Source organism: Ambystoma mexicanum, chromosome 9 (assembly GCF_040938575.1).
Source record: "Ambystoma mexicanum isolate Mex_15411 chromosome 9, UKY_AmexF1_1, whole genome shotgun sequence".
Taxonomy (NCBI): Eukaryota; Metazoa; Chordata; class Amphibia; order Caudata; family Ambystomatidae; genus Ambystoma; species Ambystoma mexicanum.
In genome coordinates this window covers 192326304-192347006 of record NC_090931.1, presented here as the reverse complement: position 1 = coordinate 192347006, position 20703 = coordinate 192326304, and the positions used below count along the sequence as shown (strand labels likewise).

At 42.7% G+C, this 20703-nt stretch overlaps 1 protein-coding gene across 4 annotated transcripts in view; it reads left to right on the top strand.

The window, feature by feature from the left end:
* Nucleotides 1-20703, top strand: part of CEP164 (centrosomal protein 164) — a 586844-nt gene that overhangs the window by 343323 nt on the left and 222818 nt on the right. For all 4 annotated transcript variants that reach the window (XM_069614472.1, XM_069614471.1, XM_069614470.1 and 1 more), the window contains 3 exons: nucleotides 3107-3349; nucleotides 7273-7404; nucleotides 15913-16129. In XM_069614472.1, coding sequence (XP_069470573.1) covers nucleotides 3107-3349; nucleotides 7273-7404; nucleotides 15913-16129 — 592 coding nt within the window. The remainder of the gene's footprint in view (nucleotides 1-3106; nucleotides 3350-7272; nucleotides 7405-15912; nucleotides 16130-20703) is intronic.

Genomic DNA, 20703 nt, shown 5'->3' with positions numbered 1-20703 from the left:
GAGTTACAATGATATTGTGTGGTGGTCATGCCAATTGGACACCATGCTATGCATATATGTTTCTTACTTGTAGTATTGCAGAATAATGTATCTATTTTTGGACATAAATAAGTGTATTTGTGTGGACATCTATTGGTTGACGAACTCTTGCATGTTAAGTGTGCTTTACACCAAACCCCTGGTCTCCTTTGTCTAAGCCTTACTGCTCAGCCATGTTACCAAGTTACAGTTGTGGTAAACCTCTGCCTGTCCACTAAGGTTAGCTTCTCAGAACCCTGCACTAGTAGTGGTTCTGAATAACTTCCTAATACTCCCTCAAACATCTTGTGTACAAGGTGGCTTTTTTAATTGCTAACATTTCAATCAGAAGGATCGGTGAGCTCCAGACCTGCCAGTAAACAAGCCCTTCATACCAGTTCAAAAGGGCGCATATCCACATTTTCCACTAACATTGATTTCAAAGTTCCATGTAAACTAATCTATTGAGTTGCCCACCTTTTTCCAGTCCATACAGACAAGGTCAGAAAAGACCTTAGACTCACTCGATGTCTGTTGAGTAGTTATGTTTCACATGGACAGAAAAACATAGCTCTGCAAAAACAAACAGTTGTGTGTCTCTTGCCAGAGTCGAGAGGAAAATCCTGTTAACAATTCAAGCATTGCACAATGGATTGTAATTTGCATTCAGGAATTCTACAACCAAGCACACAACACTATTGGTTTAGAAGGCAGAGTGCATTCCACACATGGAACAGGGGCTACACACAGGTGTTTACCTAATGTTAGTCTAGACACAATCTGGATAGTTTCTTGTACTTTCACTAAACGTTACTGCATACATACTTACTCAAACCAGGAAGATTCCCATGTGGGGCAAGCATTACCAAGGCATTTACTTTCAACTGTTCCTTCTGCACAACCACCTCTTATGTAATACATGGCTTGCTAATCTATGCATAACATGTGAATCAAGATTCACTAGCCCCAGAAGACAAACGTTAATTACCTGGTGATAGTCTTTCTGGCGTCTGTATCTATTTAGAATGGCATGCACCGACATAGCCTACTAAATGTGAGGCACCGGTATGAAAAAAAGAATGCGTACATAACCACTGTGCTTATCAGAAGGAACTTCTGAATCGAATGTTGCGAAACTGTGTAACACAAGGGCCGCACCTTTATAGAAAACTATCAGCTTGAGGGTGCGGCTCAATGGGCATTGTGGGTGCACGCACATGTAGTGTAGTGATAATATGACAGGAACTCTATCGACACTTACTTTTACTTTGGCACTAAACTTGTAATATTCTGCACCAACCACTAGATGGTGGAATAAGCATAGCATGCGATTTTGAACTCATAAAAGCCACAGAAAGACTATTACTGGGTAAGTAATGTGAGTGTGTATGTATGTATATAATACATCATTTGTATCTCCTTGAGTCATGCTAATGAAGCATACCTGAATTAAATATACACATCCTAAAGGCTTTCAAAAAGTGATGCCACATATTGGCGTTTTTTAAGCGGACCTGCGTTCTCACGTGGTGGTTTGGGCTCTACCACGCATGGCCTGGTTGCATATTCAGTGGCTAGCTTTCCTTTTGTTCCCTTAAGAACCAGATCATTCGAAGGCCTTCCATTTATACCATACTCTGAGCCTGTGCAGAAAATCTAGTCAGGCGGGCCAGCAATTGTTTGTGTGCCCCCTAAAATGTTAATTTAATTATTTCTGGACATATCATGCCAACATTCAGGCGTACCCCATAACTTGATCCTCCCTGTGGCAGAGTGTAGACTAGATTTTGCTGCTGAAACTCGAGTTGCTGTTCAAGCCAATCGTTTCTGACGCATCCACTGATGTGAATCTACTGTAGCTTTCATATGAGGAGCAACACATCTGAAATCTGGATTCGCTCCGTGCTACCCCCCTAGACTCCCAACGTAGCTCTAACACTACAGGAAACATGGAGGTTCCGAAGAAACCAGCCACCAAGATGCTTTAGAAACACGGTATCATTGCCAAATGTCGCATAAGTTTAACATTTAGGAGTATTTGCTCAATTCCAACATTTGGCTTTTAACACTGTAAAGTTCTCAAAGGTCCATTTCTCTATGGCTTTCCATGGTTGCAAGGCCCAAAAAGAGTGACCCATTTCTTGATGAGAGAAGTCTAAAAGGGGGAGAGGGCAGAGGCTGCAACAGTTGGATATTTAGGTTCCCAGTGCCATGTGACCACTGACAGGGTCCTTAAATCTTAATTCGATACTGTATAGATATGTGGGATTCCCCTCTGACATGCACCACTTCTATCCCTCTAGCCATGGGGAGGCGAAGGCATGGGTAGATTTGCCAAGTTGCTCAGGAAAGTATTTTGGGGGAAATGTCGATATAAGTAATGCGCCTACCCCCTTTCTAAATCTAATGACTTTTTAAGTTTTTAAATCGTTACATAAGCTTAGAGGAACTGCGATTGTGCACAAAAGTAAGGAAAAGATACTTCCTATAATAGCTATTGCACTGATAGTTCTTGGTGCCTATGCTTGAAACTAGCCGCCCTTCTCCCCCTATCTCTGCTTCTTGGCTATGGGTAGGGAGTGCAAGGGTCTTGGGTGCGGAAAGATGGATCGCCAGTAGACATGCATGTACACACGGCTACTGTTTTGAAACATTATCTTTCAACTTTGAACAAAAAGTTCCAATACTGCATTCTGGAACTCATGTGACTTTAGTGGCAACGGAAGTCACTACTGTGAGTAATTTGCATATGTTAACATTTTAGATAAATGAGACATGGGAATCAGCTTTTATAGGAAGCAGGAGACATTGAGCACATACTTAAATATCCCTGCTCTTTCTGTCCTATCCTGTATTGTGAATGCTGCACTTCTATGTTATTAACTGAAAGGGGTAAAGCTGTAATTTGTGTAACATATGTGTTGCCTTTGAAAGCATGTTAATTATTAGCTCCACTTTCATAACCCCTCCGCTGGGACTGCCCATGGTAAGCTGTTTTTAGAATGTCAAGACATGACGGTTGCAGGAAAGTGGCAGTGGTCTTTAGCCACTCTAATACCTTGCTGTGATATCATTGGATCCACTGCAGGCGCATCCAGCACGATCAGAAGTCCCAAGCACCCCCAAAGGCGCTTCAGCAGGAGATCCTACAGGAGATTCCACAGGAGACGCTATTGCACGTGGCCAAGGAGACAGAACAGGTGCTTGAGCGAGAGCGGGTCCATCTTCTGGAGGAGCGAACAAAGAGTCTGCAGGCCTTGCAGGAGAAGCTCAGGAAGGAAGAGGAAGAAGAGGCGGCCTGCCTTAAGCAACAGCAGGATGAGAGCCTGAGGTGCTTATATGTCTAACACTTTCCTCTGAGGCACATTTGCCTTCATGTTGTGTACCCACGGACCCTAATGGGACCCTGTCACTCTCTGCTCATGGCAGAGTGCATATGGTATGTCGGTATTACTTTCATTGCTAAGCAGACAATTTTAAACATCTACTTATCCTTAAATTTTGTTTTAAAAACTGCACTTTTTACTGAAACTGACATAATTTGAAAGTCACCCTTTGAAGCTGCCCATTTTAAAATCACACTTGTATTATTTAAAATGACAACTTAACCTATCCAATATGTGTCTTTAGTCTTTGTTTCTTAAGAGGTGGTGTAGGCCTCCTGTATGAGACCATAATAATGTACAGTTGGTGGGCCTGCCACATTTTTGTAGCATGCTCCAAATACACTAGTAATATCACCTGTGGCACGACCTCCTCTATTTAAATTCTTGACATATTAAAGGATTTTGCTTCAGCCTGTTCTCCCTACAAAAGCATTAATTGCTGAAAGATGGATTAATTGCTGCTTTTTTCGCAGCTCCTGGTTAAACTGCCTTCTTGCCTAAATGTGCCTTTCAGCCACTTGCTTTACAAGCAGTGCATAGCGCCAGCACACAGTCCTGATTTAGAAGTACTTCACTTGTGTTTCAGGGGGCTATTGGGTCGTGTCACAGTGTTATATAATAATACATCAACCTCCAATTACACGCAGGGTGATTAACCTAGCTACTGTTAATTGTTCACAACACTCACTCCAAGTCAAAAACCACACCCGACCATCCACTGCTGCTGACGCAAATGTGCTGCCCTATAAATAAGCAGCATCAGTAAAGGGAATATTTTCGCCTATAGATAACTTTTTAAAAATAATATAGAACACGTACTAGTGTAACCTTGTTACTCACTTTATTGGGATGATTCGTGTTTTTGTTTATGAAACGCGATTCTGAGAGGACCAAGGCATTTCCCATTTTTGCAGGGAGCTAAACCTACTTTTCGAAGGCACACCGGTACAACGCATTTGGAGTGAAAACTTTCCAGTTGTAACTAACTGTGCTTACTTTGACTGGGCTAGCCTTCAAAGGGGAGTTGCTAACTCAATTCAATTTGCAGTTTATTTTGGAAAAAAATCAGGACTCTCCATTAATAAAAAAAACCCAACATATTATAAGACACGGAATTCAATACAATAAATCCAAAATTACAATTAAAAGCAATCATGCGAGTCTACGGATAAAATAGACTAAAAGGTAAAATACCACTTGAATAACAACAATGACCACAGTTAATGAGCTTATTAAAGTGCTAGTAGAGTTTTTACTGTTATACCATGCACGTTTTAAATACATTAAGTGCACAGGCCACATTAGGAGTATCTGCCCAGAGTAAAGTATTGGTGCAGGTGAAGTCAGTTTCTCTTAATGTAAGTTTCAAAGTCAACTTTCTGATATGTGTATATACCCGGGCCGAAGAAAAGAAAGTGGGCTAAGCCCTCTATTGGTGTTTGGCACAGCAGATATGACTGTTCAGTGCTGTCGTTTCCTGACCATTTTGAAGTTATAGCCCACGTGGTAAACGGATGAACCGGGTCCTTGTTACAGGTATTGTCCGATTTTGGTTGGATGCCCATAATAAGTATTTTTGGACGTTAAGTTCCGTCATGATTGCGTGTCTTCCGTTAGATGGATGCAAGAGTTCTAAATGCTGTCTGTCCTTGGTATCAGCCATTAGTCTCCTTTCTCAAGTGCCAGCCATCAATTGGCTTGAAGTGTGTGGTGAATAGTCATTTCTTTTAACCATTGTAAGTTCTACCTTATTATTCTTCACTAATTGCACCCAATGAAGCACTGGTTCCAGGGAAAACACATCCTTAATATACGTACAGCCTAATTCCATATGTATGCTAAAGTAAGGAGCTGCATGGGGAATCCCTAGGATTATTTTTAAGAAGTCATTCTTGATCTGGATTTTGTTTGTGTTCGCATGGCCCCATATTGTCATCCCATATCTTGCCACTGTCTCGGACTTACCCTGGTTGACTTTCCGTATTCAATCTAGCGGTTTGGCCTTAGACATGACATCGAGATGAAGTAAAATACTCCCCTACCCTCCATTCTCCCCAAATATTTTAAAGAGCGAGTCTAGCAAGGAAATTGGTCCATAAGAGGCGGTGATCTCTCTAGGCCCTATTTTGTAGATCGGTTGAATTATTGCTGAGTGCCATGAAATTGGGATCTTTCCCGTATTGATTACTGCATTAAAGCAGACTGTAAGTAATGGGGCCTATAATTCCACCTGCAAGTCTGCAGTTATACTATATGGCCCTCTGCAATGATTGTTCTTTAGTATTTCAGTTGCCACAGTTATCTCCTCAATTTTAAAGATGAGATTTGTACCAAACGACTGTTCCCCCTTGATAAAATCATTGTTATTTGAGAAATTGACTACGTGTAAAGAATCCGTATTTGAAGTCCTTTTTATAGAGTTTAGTGAAATCATCCATCCATACAGGATCGGGGACCATAGATTCCAAACCCGATTCTGTAGACGTATTTTGTGGACCCTGTGCAACTAATTGCCAAAATGTCTTATTTCGGTCGGCTGTGGTTACCAGATCAAACCATGTGTCTCACCCCATCTCTTTTTTTCCTATTAATGATAGACTTGATAAGTGGCTCTAACCTCAACAATTTCGATTTTAGTGGTCGCTGAATTTTTTAGTAGAGTAAGTAGTCCTGATCTAGCTTTATTGCAATTACAATCCAACTAGCCCACACTTTCAACTTTCACTTTCTTTCTGCAAGTAATTTTCAATTGATTCGATATATTCGAGACTAAGATGCAAAAACTAGACCTAATGATAGCTGGACTTTGCGACCCCACCCATACACAATTTCTATGTATCGTTTGAGTGACTATTTGTAATTCACTTTGATTGGCCGATTCCCACTTCAATCCTTTCTTTGAATTAACATAAAGTCCAAAGTTAAAAATATGAGTGGGGGAACATGTCTTCCTATAGAAAAACCACAACTTTTGGCTTTGCCAAAGCTTTTTTAATTAAATGGGCACAAATTAACTTTTCTTTAACAATCTAAATTTAATATGATTGTATTGATTAAGCAGTTATGCTTTTGCAATCCAGGAGATGTAGTTTTCTCTCTATTTGTGGGAGCACGACTCTTCAAAAACAAATATCACTTGTTTGAAGGGATAATTTAAAACCTGCACAGAAAATGCTGTATACGTCTGTACTCCACAGGTCAGACGTTTGAATGAAAAAAATGAAATATTAAATCAAGTTTATTCCATACATGGCACAATTTTCAAATGTAATTTTACTTCAAGTGTCACTCATATTTTCATGTATTTTAAATTTACTGCCTCTTCGGCATGCTCTAAAACAAATGGAGTTAGCACATACAATTCCTCATGACTTATTAATGTCTATAAATGTAATGCATTAACACTATATCACTATTGTAAACAAGTCTAAGAAATGAATTTGCTATGTCACCAGTTCTTTTCTCGAGTGAGTTGTGTGGTTGTCGTCATTCCTGAGGTAAATACCCGACGATTTACCTATTCCATAGCCACAGTGGTGTAAAACAAGATTATTGAAAATACCCCGAATAATACGTTTGTTTTCTTCTTTTTTTTCATGCTTTGCCTGCACTTAGGTTTCAGTATAAAAAGAGTGGGGATTCATTGAACTCTCAACACTTCAACACATCTAGTAAATAAAACTATTTCTTCCTGCTGGAAGACTGCTATCCTTAGATGCACTCTGTCGCACATCGCACTCCATTCTGCTGCTACATACCATCTTCCTCTGCAGAATCAGTGATTTTCAAATGTGTTCTACTCCTGACTATATAATCAAAGCTTTAACCAGTTTTCCTCTTTTTTTTTTTTTTTTCATGGGCCTTTTAGGGAGCTGAAGCAGAGGTTAAAACTGGAAGCTGAGCGGGAGGAGGCTCGAGCACGAGAGGACCACAACGCACAGCTGCTGAAGCTACGTGAGCAGCTGCAATCAGAAACTGAGGAAGAGGAGAGAAAAATCAGGTGCAAGCTCATTAGTGAAATAGAAGTTTGATCTCCATCAGGTCAAATGAGTACTAAGCACATAATAAACAATATTAAAAAATAAATCTTATATTATAAAAACAGTAAATATACTTTAGGACTTTCGCCATTCGACTGCCTGTGTATGGATCCACTAGCTCAGATAAGTGCCCAGCATAAATTAAAAGAAGAGGGAGAAAAGGGGAACCACACAACGTAACGCAGCAGGTAAAATCCTCCATGGCCGGGACATGTAAGCACAGTATCCTAAAGACACCACCTACCACATTAAATGTTGGAGGCCCTAGACCAGGTGGTTGACACCGTACACCTATAGGAAGGAGATGGGCAGAAAAGGGAACAAGGCATTTTTAATCTGCAGGTAAAATAGTCCTACTGGTACTTGAGGCCAACACTGCGACGCCACATTAATTCAGCACCCCTCGGACACAGCATTACAATAATACATATGCACACATGTTAAATGTTAAAGGTATTTGTACCGCGCACCGTCACCAACGGAGTTGGTCCCCAGGCGCTCAGGCGGATCTGTAAATGATAAAGGTGGGATGGGTTAGTAAGGTGAAGAAGGGAGTAGGATAGTGAGAGGAGTGGTGTTCTGTTGGCAGCTTCAACTCCGTATACACTGGGTGCTGAGCTTTGGTGCATGTATCGGATCGGAGTCAGTCCGCGTGTGCTGCTGTTCCGGCTTATGTGTTGTTGCAGTGTTGTGAAGTGCGTGCGGCTTGTTGTGCGAGAGATGGTTGTGTGAGTTTTTTGAGTGAGATAAGTATGCAGAGTTTGAGCTTATTGGTTAGTGGGTTACCTGACCTTTACCATGCTAAAATTCACAGTTCTGTCCGAGTGTGGCACTTGTTGGCCCTCACATTCCCATCTAGACACGGCGCAGGCCAATGTTTAGGACTCCATTCAGGTGTGGTCATGCCAACATTCACACTTTTATCTAAATACGGCGCAGGCTAGTGTTTAGAGATCCGTCCAGGTGTGGGCATGCTAACATTCACAACTCCATCCGAACGCCACGCAGGCTGGTGTTCACAACTCTAAGTGTGGCACATGCTAGCATTCTCGTTTTTCTAGGCGCGGGCATGTTATCCTTCAATCGATCCTATCCAGATGCGACGCAGGCCAACATCTATCTAGATGCGTCTGCCGTGATGGTTAAAATCAGAGTACGGCTGGAAAATAATTTCTACAGAGCTTCAAGGCTTCTGAAGGAATCGGAATACATTTTGGTAACACTTGCCAGTACAATTCACTCCCTGGAAAAATAGTCACACAGTTACTCAAATTAAATGGCGGAGCGATCATTTACAAGACACGAGTGTAGGACTTTTAAAAACGCATTAAACACAGGTATGGCCTACAAATCCAGACTTTGGCCTAGAGCTCCCTGAACTTCTTGTGGGAACTGGACATTTTTTTCCAGAGGCAGGTAAGTATCACCAGGGTCACTTAAGGAGGGATCCAGGACAGGTAGAAAGTTCTTTTAGGAATCAATGGAGCAAAACCAATGGGCCATCCGTTTTGATGGGAAAATGCAGGTAAGTCTATTTTACAGCCTAAGTGTGGATTCTGCTGCAGACAACCACAGGGAGGTCCCCAATCAAGAGATCCAGTAGTCTGAGCACAAACCAGAAGCCCCAATCGAAGATGTTGCAGAGCAAGAGGACCTGAATTTCAATATAAATCAGTGGAATACACGGTTGTATCTCTCATCCAGAGGATATCGATCCTTGACCAGATGTACCCTTGAGGGTTAGCGTCTTTAATGTTTGCCCACCACAACACCCACTGGGTAAGTGCCCACATCAGCAAAACTGCTCCAGCATGGTGGAATAGTCAGGGCGAGTACAGGCTTCTTTCCTAGGTGTACGCTGTACGATCTGGTGACCCGGGGCTTGAATCCTGAGCCAATGACGATGCCCCCTCTACCAAGAGGAACTAACAGTTTTACCATGACGGCGACCTTCAAGCCTGAATTGAAGAGTCCAGCGAGGGAGACTAGAGATTCTGTATCACGGTGGACAAGCAAGGGTGGCCACCCAGCAAAACATGGTCCCAGGAAAGGTATTAAGGCTTATGGCACCCTTAAATGTCGGAAGCAGCAGATCTGACAGTGTGGTGATATGTCCTAATACCCTTTCAGGGGATTGCAGCGAACCACAGACCAGCTGAATACCTGGAGGTAAATTGCGGAAGCAGCAGGAAAAAGGCCCAGATAATAGTTTCAGCATGGAAAACTCGACCCAACAGATAAAGGATGGCAGGAAGAGAATTCAGAAGCCTGGACTGGCCCTCCAAGAGCAGAAATCTCAAACCCGGGTGTGACGAATCAACTTCTGGGGCACCAATAGTCCAGGGATGAATATTGGTTTCTAAACCATCAATCAGCAACTAGAACACCAGAAGGGATCCAAACAGATTGGAAACCCAAGTCAATTATAAACCTCCTTGTCCAATTTTGGTTACTTGGATAGAACGGCAACCTTATCTCCGCAAGGCCGTGGATCGTTAGTTGCAACACACCGTACATACAATTCTTACCCAGTGATAAAAGGGACGGTCCAGTCAACTTTGTATAAAAATATCTACATTATTATTATTACAGACTGTTCTAGCACATTACAAAATACAACCCACCCTGTAAAGGAACACAGAGGACAGACAGTTTCACGAAGGAAAGGCATGCACTCTGGATACTGACAGGAAAGTCGGTAAAGCAATCAGTCCTAACTGCTCAAGGTTATTTGGTTTCAGAACCAAGGTAGCAAGGGGTTGTAAATGTCACTAGGGGCCTTCAGAGAAAGACCAGGGGGACAGAACCACAATGTTACCTGGTGCTTGAGATGATTATCATGCTCAACAGCGTCCAGTCATTACCAGGATGTCTTGCAGCTCCTGTGACAAAGTTCAAGATGGGAGACAGCTTCGGGTATCAGACAGCAGGCAGTTGTGCAAGCAAGGCTGGGCAGATGGCTGCAGGCTGGCCTACACAGTGGCTCGGAGTCGAGAATCATTGTCTCTGTGCTAGTTGGCAGATCTGTAACGCTGGTCGAGCCGTCTCGGATGGCTTTAGTGACTGCAGCGTGACAATAGTCAGAGGTGCAGCCAGTCGTGGTTAGAGGGCTCGACTGCCTCTAAAATGTCCTTAATAGATTGGTGCTGGTTGATGCTTGTTGTAACACTCCTCCTAGCTTCTTCGCTGGGCACGTGAGGTCCTTTAAGGCGGACGGCCCAAAGCTGAGGAGAGTGTTTGCAGGTAACAGCCTTCTCCTTTGGTCCAAGACTCTCTGGCCCTTCCCACCTAAAACTTGCTGGCAGAACCTAGCAGTGCACACTGTGAACCGGCCCGGTCCTCTGTGGTCGGTATCTCCCTCTGTTCCTTGGAAGATGTTTAGGGGAGGGATCTTGCATCTCTATTGGAAATCCTGGCCTTCCTTCACTGGAGGAAGCTGTAAGGCAGACTACCTTCAGCCAGGGTCCAAATGAGTCCTCCTTCTTGCTCCTTTCAAAGTCGTCGGATGATCTGCCAAAAGAGGGCCTCAACCCTTTTTTTAAAGCCAAATGGGCCCCAGTGATTGGTGCAGGCTTAGCCTACCTTAATGAACCAATCCTGGGCGCCCACCAACAATCTTTTGTTCTGCATGAGGTCATAACCAGAGTGCTTTGAAACAGGAAAGCTAAAGGGGTCACCCATCTTCCTGTCTGTTGTGGATCAAAGTGTCACTGTGGTTAATTGAGCTCTGTGTGGCTCTGCATCAAAGCTCAGGTTTCCCTTGAAGTTCTGGTGAGAACAGACTTTGTCTCCATCAAATCACATTCTCGTACCTTCCTGAATGGGGTCCCCATGCGGGGATGACCAACGTAAACCGTTGGCCCAGACATGACATTCACTGCCCTTCATAGGAACTGACTTCAAGTTGACAGAGATGCATATCAAAAAGGTTTTGGGTTTCCTGCCGTTTATTAGTTCTGTGACCAGGCCTGCTTCAATGAACTCTCCAGTATGCACTGCCACCACACAACTGACAATGAACTGGGCGGCTCCATGGAGCTTTTGATATTTAATTAGGCTGGCCTTGGCATGAGGAAGGTGCTTTACACCTTCCTGAGATTCTTTGATGTACCTGTGGCTGTCCCCCCAGAGTACACTTGACTGTGTTTGTGTGGCGAGCATAGGGAAATGTGGGTGATTAGCCTTACACGTTTTCCGGAGGTTGATCTCCCAGCATTTCATTAAAAATGTTTTAAAAAGTCTAGGCGAGCACACACTCCTAGTGTGTATGGTTGAATTCCTCACACCGGGACAAGGCCAAACCATTGCACCCACCAAGTATGGCCAGGTAAGGGTTGCTAAAATGGCTGTTATCAGCAGAAAAACTACTTCAACAGATCGACAGACCTGCTTCTTCCAAGTACCGTACAAAGCAGCTACTGAGCAGCATTGACCATACCTAAAGTATTACTCTGATGGCCAGCCCACCAATCACTAAAGAGGGCTGGGGGCAAAGGGTCGGATGACCACACACACACACTCGTTCACCAGTAGGACTGCCACAAAGCCTAGACCACCCCCTACAGGAAGTGATGGACAGACCAGGGATCTACACTGGTCAAGACCAGTTTAAACCAACTTGGATGCTGCTATGTGGGCTCACAAATAAGCCATTTCAAGCCTTCCTTGCAGTTTTTCAGAACAGAGGGAGCCCTAAAATACAAAATAGCGAGTGTAGGTTATAAATAAACCCTTTGGTCCCCTGTTGGATGCCAAAAGGCACATCAGCCTACCAATAAAGTGAACTTGCTTTCACCCTGGTGAACCCAAAACTAAACTGCAGCTGCCACCAACCTACTCCCTAAAACCAATATATGATATGGTATTTATGACACGCCTGTACGAAGTGTTTCGTGGGTTTAATTTAGGGCTATAGAAGCACCCCTTGTTCCTTGGAGGAACCTCTGGGATTGGGTGCATTAGGGATGACCCAATATCATGTATCTTAAATACGGTTAAACGGGTTGCATTGGGATGGGGTTTTTATACCAAAAATATGTCAGTGGCCCAGACAAACGGTAAGACATTGAGCGGCTTTAAGAAGTGACTCTACAATCCCCCAAAATAGGAATTCTGTCTTAACATAGCACTATTTTCTTTTTTATCAATTGGAAACCTGCATCTCTGACCTTTTCAAAATGGTCTCCATATTAGGAGAATGCCATTGGCTTAAATGTATCTTCCCTTTAACTCCCTGCTATCTCACATATGTTAAGCATCTGTGACCTAGCTGGCAAACTCCCCTTCAGAGCTCTTTAAGCTGACACGTTAGAGGTCGTAGGATGTCACCCCCTGCCCCAACAAGGCTGGTAGCTGCTCAAAAGAGAACTACACCTGCTGTGTTTCAGAATGCAGAACATTCTGAGAATGGCATCATGTTTTATGGGGAACAGTTGCATAGTTTCTATAATCCAGTTTCAAACTGACTCAACGGGTAGTTTGGGCATGACAACCTATCGTGGTCACAGCTGTGCTGTATTTTGATATTTATAATCTAGATGAATAACACTGTTCTTATTGTAAAAGCACCACAGTGGGTTGCGCTTCTGGTAAAAATAATATAGGTAATTCTTTGATTGCTGTTCAAAAAAATTAGATTTTATTTTTTAAACTTGCATTGATTGTCATGCAACTTTAAATTTCCTTCACGTATTTGTAAATGTAATATACACATACTTTTGTCCTTTTTTCCATTCACATCTTTTTGCTCTCAACGCGTGTTTCCCCACGGTGATTATCCGTGGTTCTTCAGGAGAGATACTAAAAGGAAAGTATAGAAGAAAAAAAATAGAATAGAATAATAGTCAGAATTTGAATCAGAAAATATTTAATCGAAATGGTAGGGAGAAAGAATAATCTATTTGATGTATATGTTTTATTTGATACTCTCCTAATTTTCTTATTCTTTATATCTCAACCAACATTCTCTCTAAATTTTCATATCTGTATTGTCATCAGCAGTATTTTTCTTATTTTCAAAACAATTCCTTCCAAAATATGTTTTTGCCTAAGAATAATAGAAAGTCAATTATTTAGACCATATATTAATCATGTATTCCATTTAGGAATTATAAACATCCCATATATATTTTGTCATCAACAGTATTCTTGTTTTCAAAGCAATTCTTCAAAATGATTTTTTTGCCTAATAATAATAGAAAATCAATTTTTCACGCTAAAAACGTCAGGCGGCCATTTTCCACTACTGAGGATCGCGTAACTAGTCCTTTCTTATGGAAGGACCATTTTTTCTAGCATTTTGTACATAAAAGTGGAAGGTAAGTTTAAGCATGAACGAATTTTTGTTGAAAATATTTTTTTAAAAAGGATTTTTTTGGGAAAGAATAAAATGATGTAAATCAAAGATATTTAAAATATTTAGAGAAAGAAAAAAATGAATAATTTAAATCCAAGAAAAGAAAAAGGAAAATTCAAGTTGTCTAGCATGACCATATTGAAATTAATTCAGCCTGCATACATAATGATTCACAGAGTATTACATACAAAAGAAACAACTAATTGATGTGTTGCGCATTATAAACATACATATAAACACCAAATATATGCAAGAAATGAACATTATATAGTGATGAATGCAGAAAGTATAGTGTTCATAGCCAGTAGGCCATTTCATTTTCCGAATTCAGGCCTGATTGGCACGTATCCAGAGTGCATATCCATTTTGCCTCTCTCTTTCTTAACAAAAGTTCTCTGATTCCTCCTCTCTCTGGTGTGTCAACTCTATCTAGCATAAGGAATGTAATGTTTTTGATTTCATTCAGTTGGTGTTCTTGGTTGAAATGTATTGCCATTGGATATCTGGTATCATTATTTTTCATGGCTCTTAAATGTTCCTAATTTTTTTCTTGTCGGATGGTACTTCCAACGTATCTGTTCCCACAGATACAAGTAATAGCATAGATTACATATTTTGTATTATAGTTAATGTAATGCTTGATCTTTTGTAATTTTCCATTAGGCAACTTGATTTCCTTTGTTCCATTTTCTATTTGATTGCAAATAATAACATTTCCACAACTGTGAGTTCCTATTGGTGCCGGCACTTTCAGGAATTGAATGAGGATTTCGGTTCTGTCTTCTTTAAATGACTAGCACTAATTTTTTGTTTCAATGTGGGAGCTCTACGGTAAATAAACCTTGGTTTGACTTCTATATTTTGTCTTATTATATCATCACTTTGTAAAATGTTCCAGTGTTTTCTCAAAACCTTCTTAAGAACATATGCTTCAATTTTGTAAGTTGTGATAAAATCTACTTTTGTTTATTTCTTGTTTTTGGTCGGTCTTTTAACAATTCTGTTCTTGGTATTTTTTCTGCTTTTTTTATAGCTCGTTCTACTTCATCTGCTTTGTAGCCTCTCTTTGTGAACTTTTCTTTGAGAGTTGATACATGTTCGTCAAATTTGTTTTTTGAACTACAGTTCCGTTTTGTTCTGAGTATTTCACCATAGGGTATATTCTTAATTATATGTTTCACATGGTTGCTTTCTGCATGTAGAACTTTGTTTACTGCAGTGGGTTTGATGTACAATCAGTCAGTATTTTTTTCTCCATCCGTATAAATTTGCAAGTCCAGAAACTCAATACTCTGTGCTGATTTTAACTGTGAATGTTATGTTGTAGTTATTTGAATTTAGATGTCCGATGTAGTCTTCTAGTGTCTTTTTGTCTCCATTCCATATCATTAGCACATCGTCGATGTAACGTCCCCAATATACAATATTTCTGTCTTTAAATGTTGAGTGTTGCCATGCATGATTTATTTCGTAAGACCCATGAACAGGTTGGCGTAAGAGGGCGCAAACTTTGCCCCCATCGCCGTACCCTGCTCTTGTCTGTAGATGATTTTATTAAACATGAAAATATTATTAGTCAATGCAAAATGTAACATTTCCAAAATCATTTTGTTATGTTGCAGAAATGAGATCGACCTTGATTTCCAAAAGAACTCGGTTGCCTTCATCCCTTTGAGGTGCTCTATGCTTGTGTAAAGAGACACCACATCGAGAGTTACAAATAGATAATTTTTATCCCATGGTATTTCTTCCATTTGTTGAATAACATGTCTACTGTCTCTTAGATATGATTCCAAACTTACTGTGAATTTTGTAACACTGAACTGCTCTAAAACATGCCTTTCATTTCTTTAAAGCTGAACTTGGCCTATGAAATCTTCTGCACCAAATCCACAATTTCAGTCGTAAATATTTTTAATTTAAGCAGTCAAAGGAAAGGAAAACCCCAAGCCCACCACCCCAGTCAAAGCCCATCTGCCCTGCTGGTTAATTTCTATGGCTTTTAAAAATAGTAAAGGCGAGTTGAGTTCCTCTCTCATAAAAGGTACATTGCATTAAGTGTGTTGCGCTCTCAAACTCTTTATTTTCTTCACCTCACGACAACCCCTGACAGGGCAGAAAAGGAGTCACTGGTGCAGGAGCTCCGATCGGACCTGGAGTCGCTGCAGAAGGCAGAACGAGACAACTTGCTTGAAAAGAAGTCCCTGCTTCTAGAGAAACTGAAGGAAGAGGCTGACCAGGATCTGCAGGCGGAAAGAGCCAAGCTGGAGCAAGAGAAGGAGAAGGCGTTCCAAGAACTGAGGGAAGACTTGAAAAAGCAGCAGGAAAAGGTGGGGTTTCCATTTCCACACCTTATCTTTCCCACCTGCATTATTGAGTTCCATGTTGCATGCAGTATTGTGTTGGGGCATTGGAGGGGAAATTGGGTATGATTCAAGATGCCAAACTTAATTCAACTCTTTCAATACTACGGCATGCAGTGTCAAAATGGTAGACCTCATACTGAAAGCCACAGCAAAGATTCATCTATCTCTTGAATTGCCACTATCAGCATTTCCCTTCAGAAACTTCAAAGTTTCCCAAATGTAAAGGTTTGGGGCCCTTACTTCTTTGATGCCCTTCTGTGCGGCCTCAGTATTCCTACATCCCATTCCTACACAAAAAGCATTTGCTTAATTTTGTCTTGTTATAAATTGTTCATTCAACTCAATTCTGTGGTACTCCATTTACCTACGAAAGATGGAGCTCCGACTTGGCCCTTTTGTGATTCCACCAATGTGATCTGGATGATGCAAACTGGTATTAAGCAGTGAGTGCAGAACTTGTTGACCGATCTGGCGAAAACCAGTTTAAACCATTATGGAGGCCACAACTTGTGGGCTCACAAAGATCCCACATGGTCCGAATCGCCATTTTAAAGCCACCTTGTGGTTGCCCTATAGCAACGCACCTGTGCCCCAATGGCAACCAATGGTGTATAGTACGCTTGCAATGCTGCCCTTTTCATGTCGGAAGCGGCTGTGCATACACATTTTGCATTTCGCATGCACAGTGCGGCTTGACGTGCTTTCCTGTTCCTTTGGGTCCTCTCGTCTAGCCTGTAAATCAAGAGAGTGAGAGAGCCGAGCTGCGCTGAGTGGAGCTGCGTTCGGAAGCGCTGGTGTTCCGGCAATTCCTTGTGTGCATCCAATTCCTGGCAGTCACCCTGTGCTGGCATATATCACGGTACACAGAACACTGAACAAGGAGGAGGAATGACTGCACATGCAGTGAGTGAGTCCGGGTGAGTGAACCAGCCCGCACTCCCCACATTATTTTATTTGTTTTTTTGCACTCGCAGTGTATGAGCTCTGGTTGCTGGCCGAGGGGAATCGGAGAGCATTGCTGTGTGCACCCTAGCTGATCACTGCCTGCTCTGCACTGCTGAGGATGTGTTGAAGGTGACTGGGTGGAGGGGCCACCTACAGTGTGAGTGCCATTACAATTTCATAACTGGACAGGACGTCGGAAGCGGCCAGTTCACTGCTCTGCAAACGTGAGCTTTGAACTTTGGTGCGGCTCGATGTGTACGTGCACGATAGGTGCCGTTTAGGTCCTTTCCTGCGGGAAAGCTGCGGGTGCGCCCTCCGGCGCCTGCTGCTGCCTAGGTGCCCTGGTGCCTTTGTGCTGCTTGGGGCGTGGGGGAGGAGCGGCCCGAAAACATGCGGTTCGCCTTTCCCTATTTTCTTCTGCCCATGGGCATGTGCACTGCCGCAACCTGTGAAGCTTACTGATCAGGTAATTTGGCAGCCGGCAGCCGCCTGCAGGCAGCCTGAGGCCACAGCACCTAGGTGGGTGCATTAAGTGGAGGGATCATAGAGGAGTGCAGTAGGAAAGGGGGGTAAAGGTGGCCTTTTCGGTTTGCCTCCTTTTTGTGACTTCCCCACTTCCATCCCCTACCCCCACCCCCTGCCCCCCCCTTTCCATGTGTCTCATCTAGTGACTAATGGCCTGGCTAACTGGCACCACATAAGTACACATCCTTAACTATTCATATGGTGTTACCATAGGCACCTGGGTGGAGAGTCTAACAAGGCAGACAGTATCAATTTTGGCGGAACAGTGACAGACCGTATTGTTTGGGACTACCACGAGTTGCCCAAAAAACTATTTGTGAACTTAACTGAATATTGCCTAACCCTATTTCAGGAGACTGCTGGCTTAGTGCCTTTTGATCCTGAAATTCACTTTATTTAAGGTAAGGAGCCCCGAGTGTCACCGAGCTTGAGCTGCCGCTGAACCTCTGTGGATCTTTGACCAACAATCAAATCTGATCCACTTTAATAAGTTATCTGAGACACGTCCTTGTGGGTCTCTGATTAACAGCACAATTTTACCCACTCTAATAAGAAGTTGCCTGAGGTGTATTGAGTGGGAAGTAAACCTAGACATACAGCCCACCACTAGCAAATTGGCAATGTCTCCGGGGAAGGGTTTTGCACAGACCAAATACAACCTGCGTAAAGCCAGAAAACAACCCAGCAAGGCGAGCGTTGACCCGGCTCCCCCGGTGACCATTACGAGATCTAAAAAGAAACTTAAGAATGATCACGGGATTCTTCCCCCCCCGAACCCTTCGATTCCTCCATTGGACATTACCTCTACCAGTATTGAAGAGATTGCCGCCCCAGGACCCACTGCCAGTGGAGTAATGAGCTTGACCAACAACGAGGACGTTGACAACAATTCCCTATTGGAGTTATGTTTAAATATCCAAAAAGGAATGTTGTCACAAATTCCGTTACCAGCAAAAAATTGCATCCCGCCTCAGGCTGAGAATTTTTCAGGTGGAGGGATGGAACTACTGAATCCGTCAGGGAGCTTCGGTCGCCGATCTGCTTCGCCCAACCTGGTCTTGACCTCAATGGAAGATGGACCAGAGAAAGAACCAGAGGAGTCGAACTGCCCGGCACCTATGGCAAACGAGATCGCAGAGCTGCAGTCTTCAGTGGCATCTATACAATTTGCCCTCAAAATCCTGCTGCAAATGTCAGGTAGAATTGTGGCCAATTCCATCACACGCAGGTCGACCCAGGACCAGCCGGGAAACGAACATGAAGAGGCGGATGTTAATTTGTCTGAAGCCATCCAAATTGCAGAGGACGATAATGATCAACAAAACAATGAGAACTCTCCGGATCTCGAACTAAGCCCTTTTGTCTACTTCTCTCGGAAACAACGCCGACTGGCAAAGAAAGCACTAACGAATACAAAATCTAGTACACAACCAGCATCGGAGCCAGATTTGTCTTCCCCATAATGCAGTCCAAAAAAGCCAGGAAGAGAGCAGCCAAAGCCAGGAAAAAGATCCCTCCAGCCAAGGGCCATTTAACCAGCTGGCTGCTTAAGGAGCAAGTGAAGTTGGCTGACTTGGTTGAAGATGACGAATTGATAGACATCCCAGACCACAGTGAAGACTAAAGGGTGCCTCATACACCTGCCATATCAGTAAAATCGTCTGATATAGGCGACAAATCGACTAGGACAACTCCGAAATTGCTAGACGAGTGTAAAGAGCCATCCAACAATCGTGTGTGTCTTATAAAGAACCTATATCGGAGTGTCAAAAACAAATGGCTAGCACGATCTGAACTATTGGTGAGGTTCAATTCGGTCCCGGAACTTCAAGTCCTCACATCTGATGATTTCTTATTTGTTGAGCCACTCAAGGGTCCTAACCCGAATGTTTCTGCCATACACTGCAAATTTGCATCAACAGCTAAGATCATAAGAAAATACAAAGATGACCTGAGGCTAGCGGACATTGATATTGATGTCGATCTGAACGAGGCCGACCCCAATGCAGTACCAGAGGAGCCGATATCTCCAGCTAAACTCTTATTATCCCCTTCTGCTATGGGCATTGCGGAACTACAGCAAACTCTAAAGCGGTTACTGGACTTTCTTCCGGGTGTGGTAGCCAACAATTGAGAGTTCACTATCCTCACATGGAACTGCAGAGGCTTCTCCCGCTTGCTGAGAGCGGAGGGGCTGGCCAAAGCTTTGGCCAAACATAGCCGTTTCTGTCTGCAAGAAACCTAGGTAACTGACTCCTTGATATTTGATGGGTATGTGGTGCATCAAGCTTTTGCAACCAGAGGAGAAAAAGGACGTCACTCGGGCGGCCTACTAATTGGCGTGACCAATTCACTGGCCTCTAGTCGGGTTAATTGTTATCAAGAAAATAACCTTATTGCAGTCGAAGTGGAGTTGGGACATGAACGTAGACCAGAAAGATTCCTCATCATTAATGTATACAATCCAACTGGAGCAGCAAAAAGGGAATTAATCCAAGAAGCACTGCAGGAGTTAATGACTTCTTGGTCAACAAAATGTGGGAACTCAGCAGTGGTAGTGCTTGGTGACTTTAACTGTCATATTATAGGGGCGGAAATCTCTTCTTCGAACCCCAAGCTGAAAGACAAATGTACAATGATGCATAATAAACAGGACGGCGAGGGGATGGGATGGTTACGGCTGTTCGATGGTTGGGAACTCGAAATGATCAACGACCGGACCCCCGGAGATACACCGGGTAAACAGACATGGACAAACGGCAAACGGTACGGCAGTTAGTACTTTGGATTACATTTTTCTATGTCCCAAAATGTTACAACTAATTGTTGATATGTCGGTGACATTGAACAACTGGAGTGACCATGCCTTCCTGCAATGTACTTTCAGCATTGTGTGGGACAGTTGTATGCAGAGCAACATGGGTACAATTAAGGTAAATCAGGCAGGGAATAGAATAAGTTGGTCAGACAATAACATCAGCCGGGCCACTAAAGCCTTACTAGATGAGGATACTTGTAGCCTGCCTAAATTCTATGCATGTCCATTAATTCTACTGAGGAGTGGATGG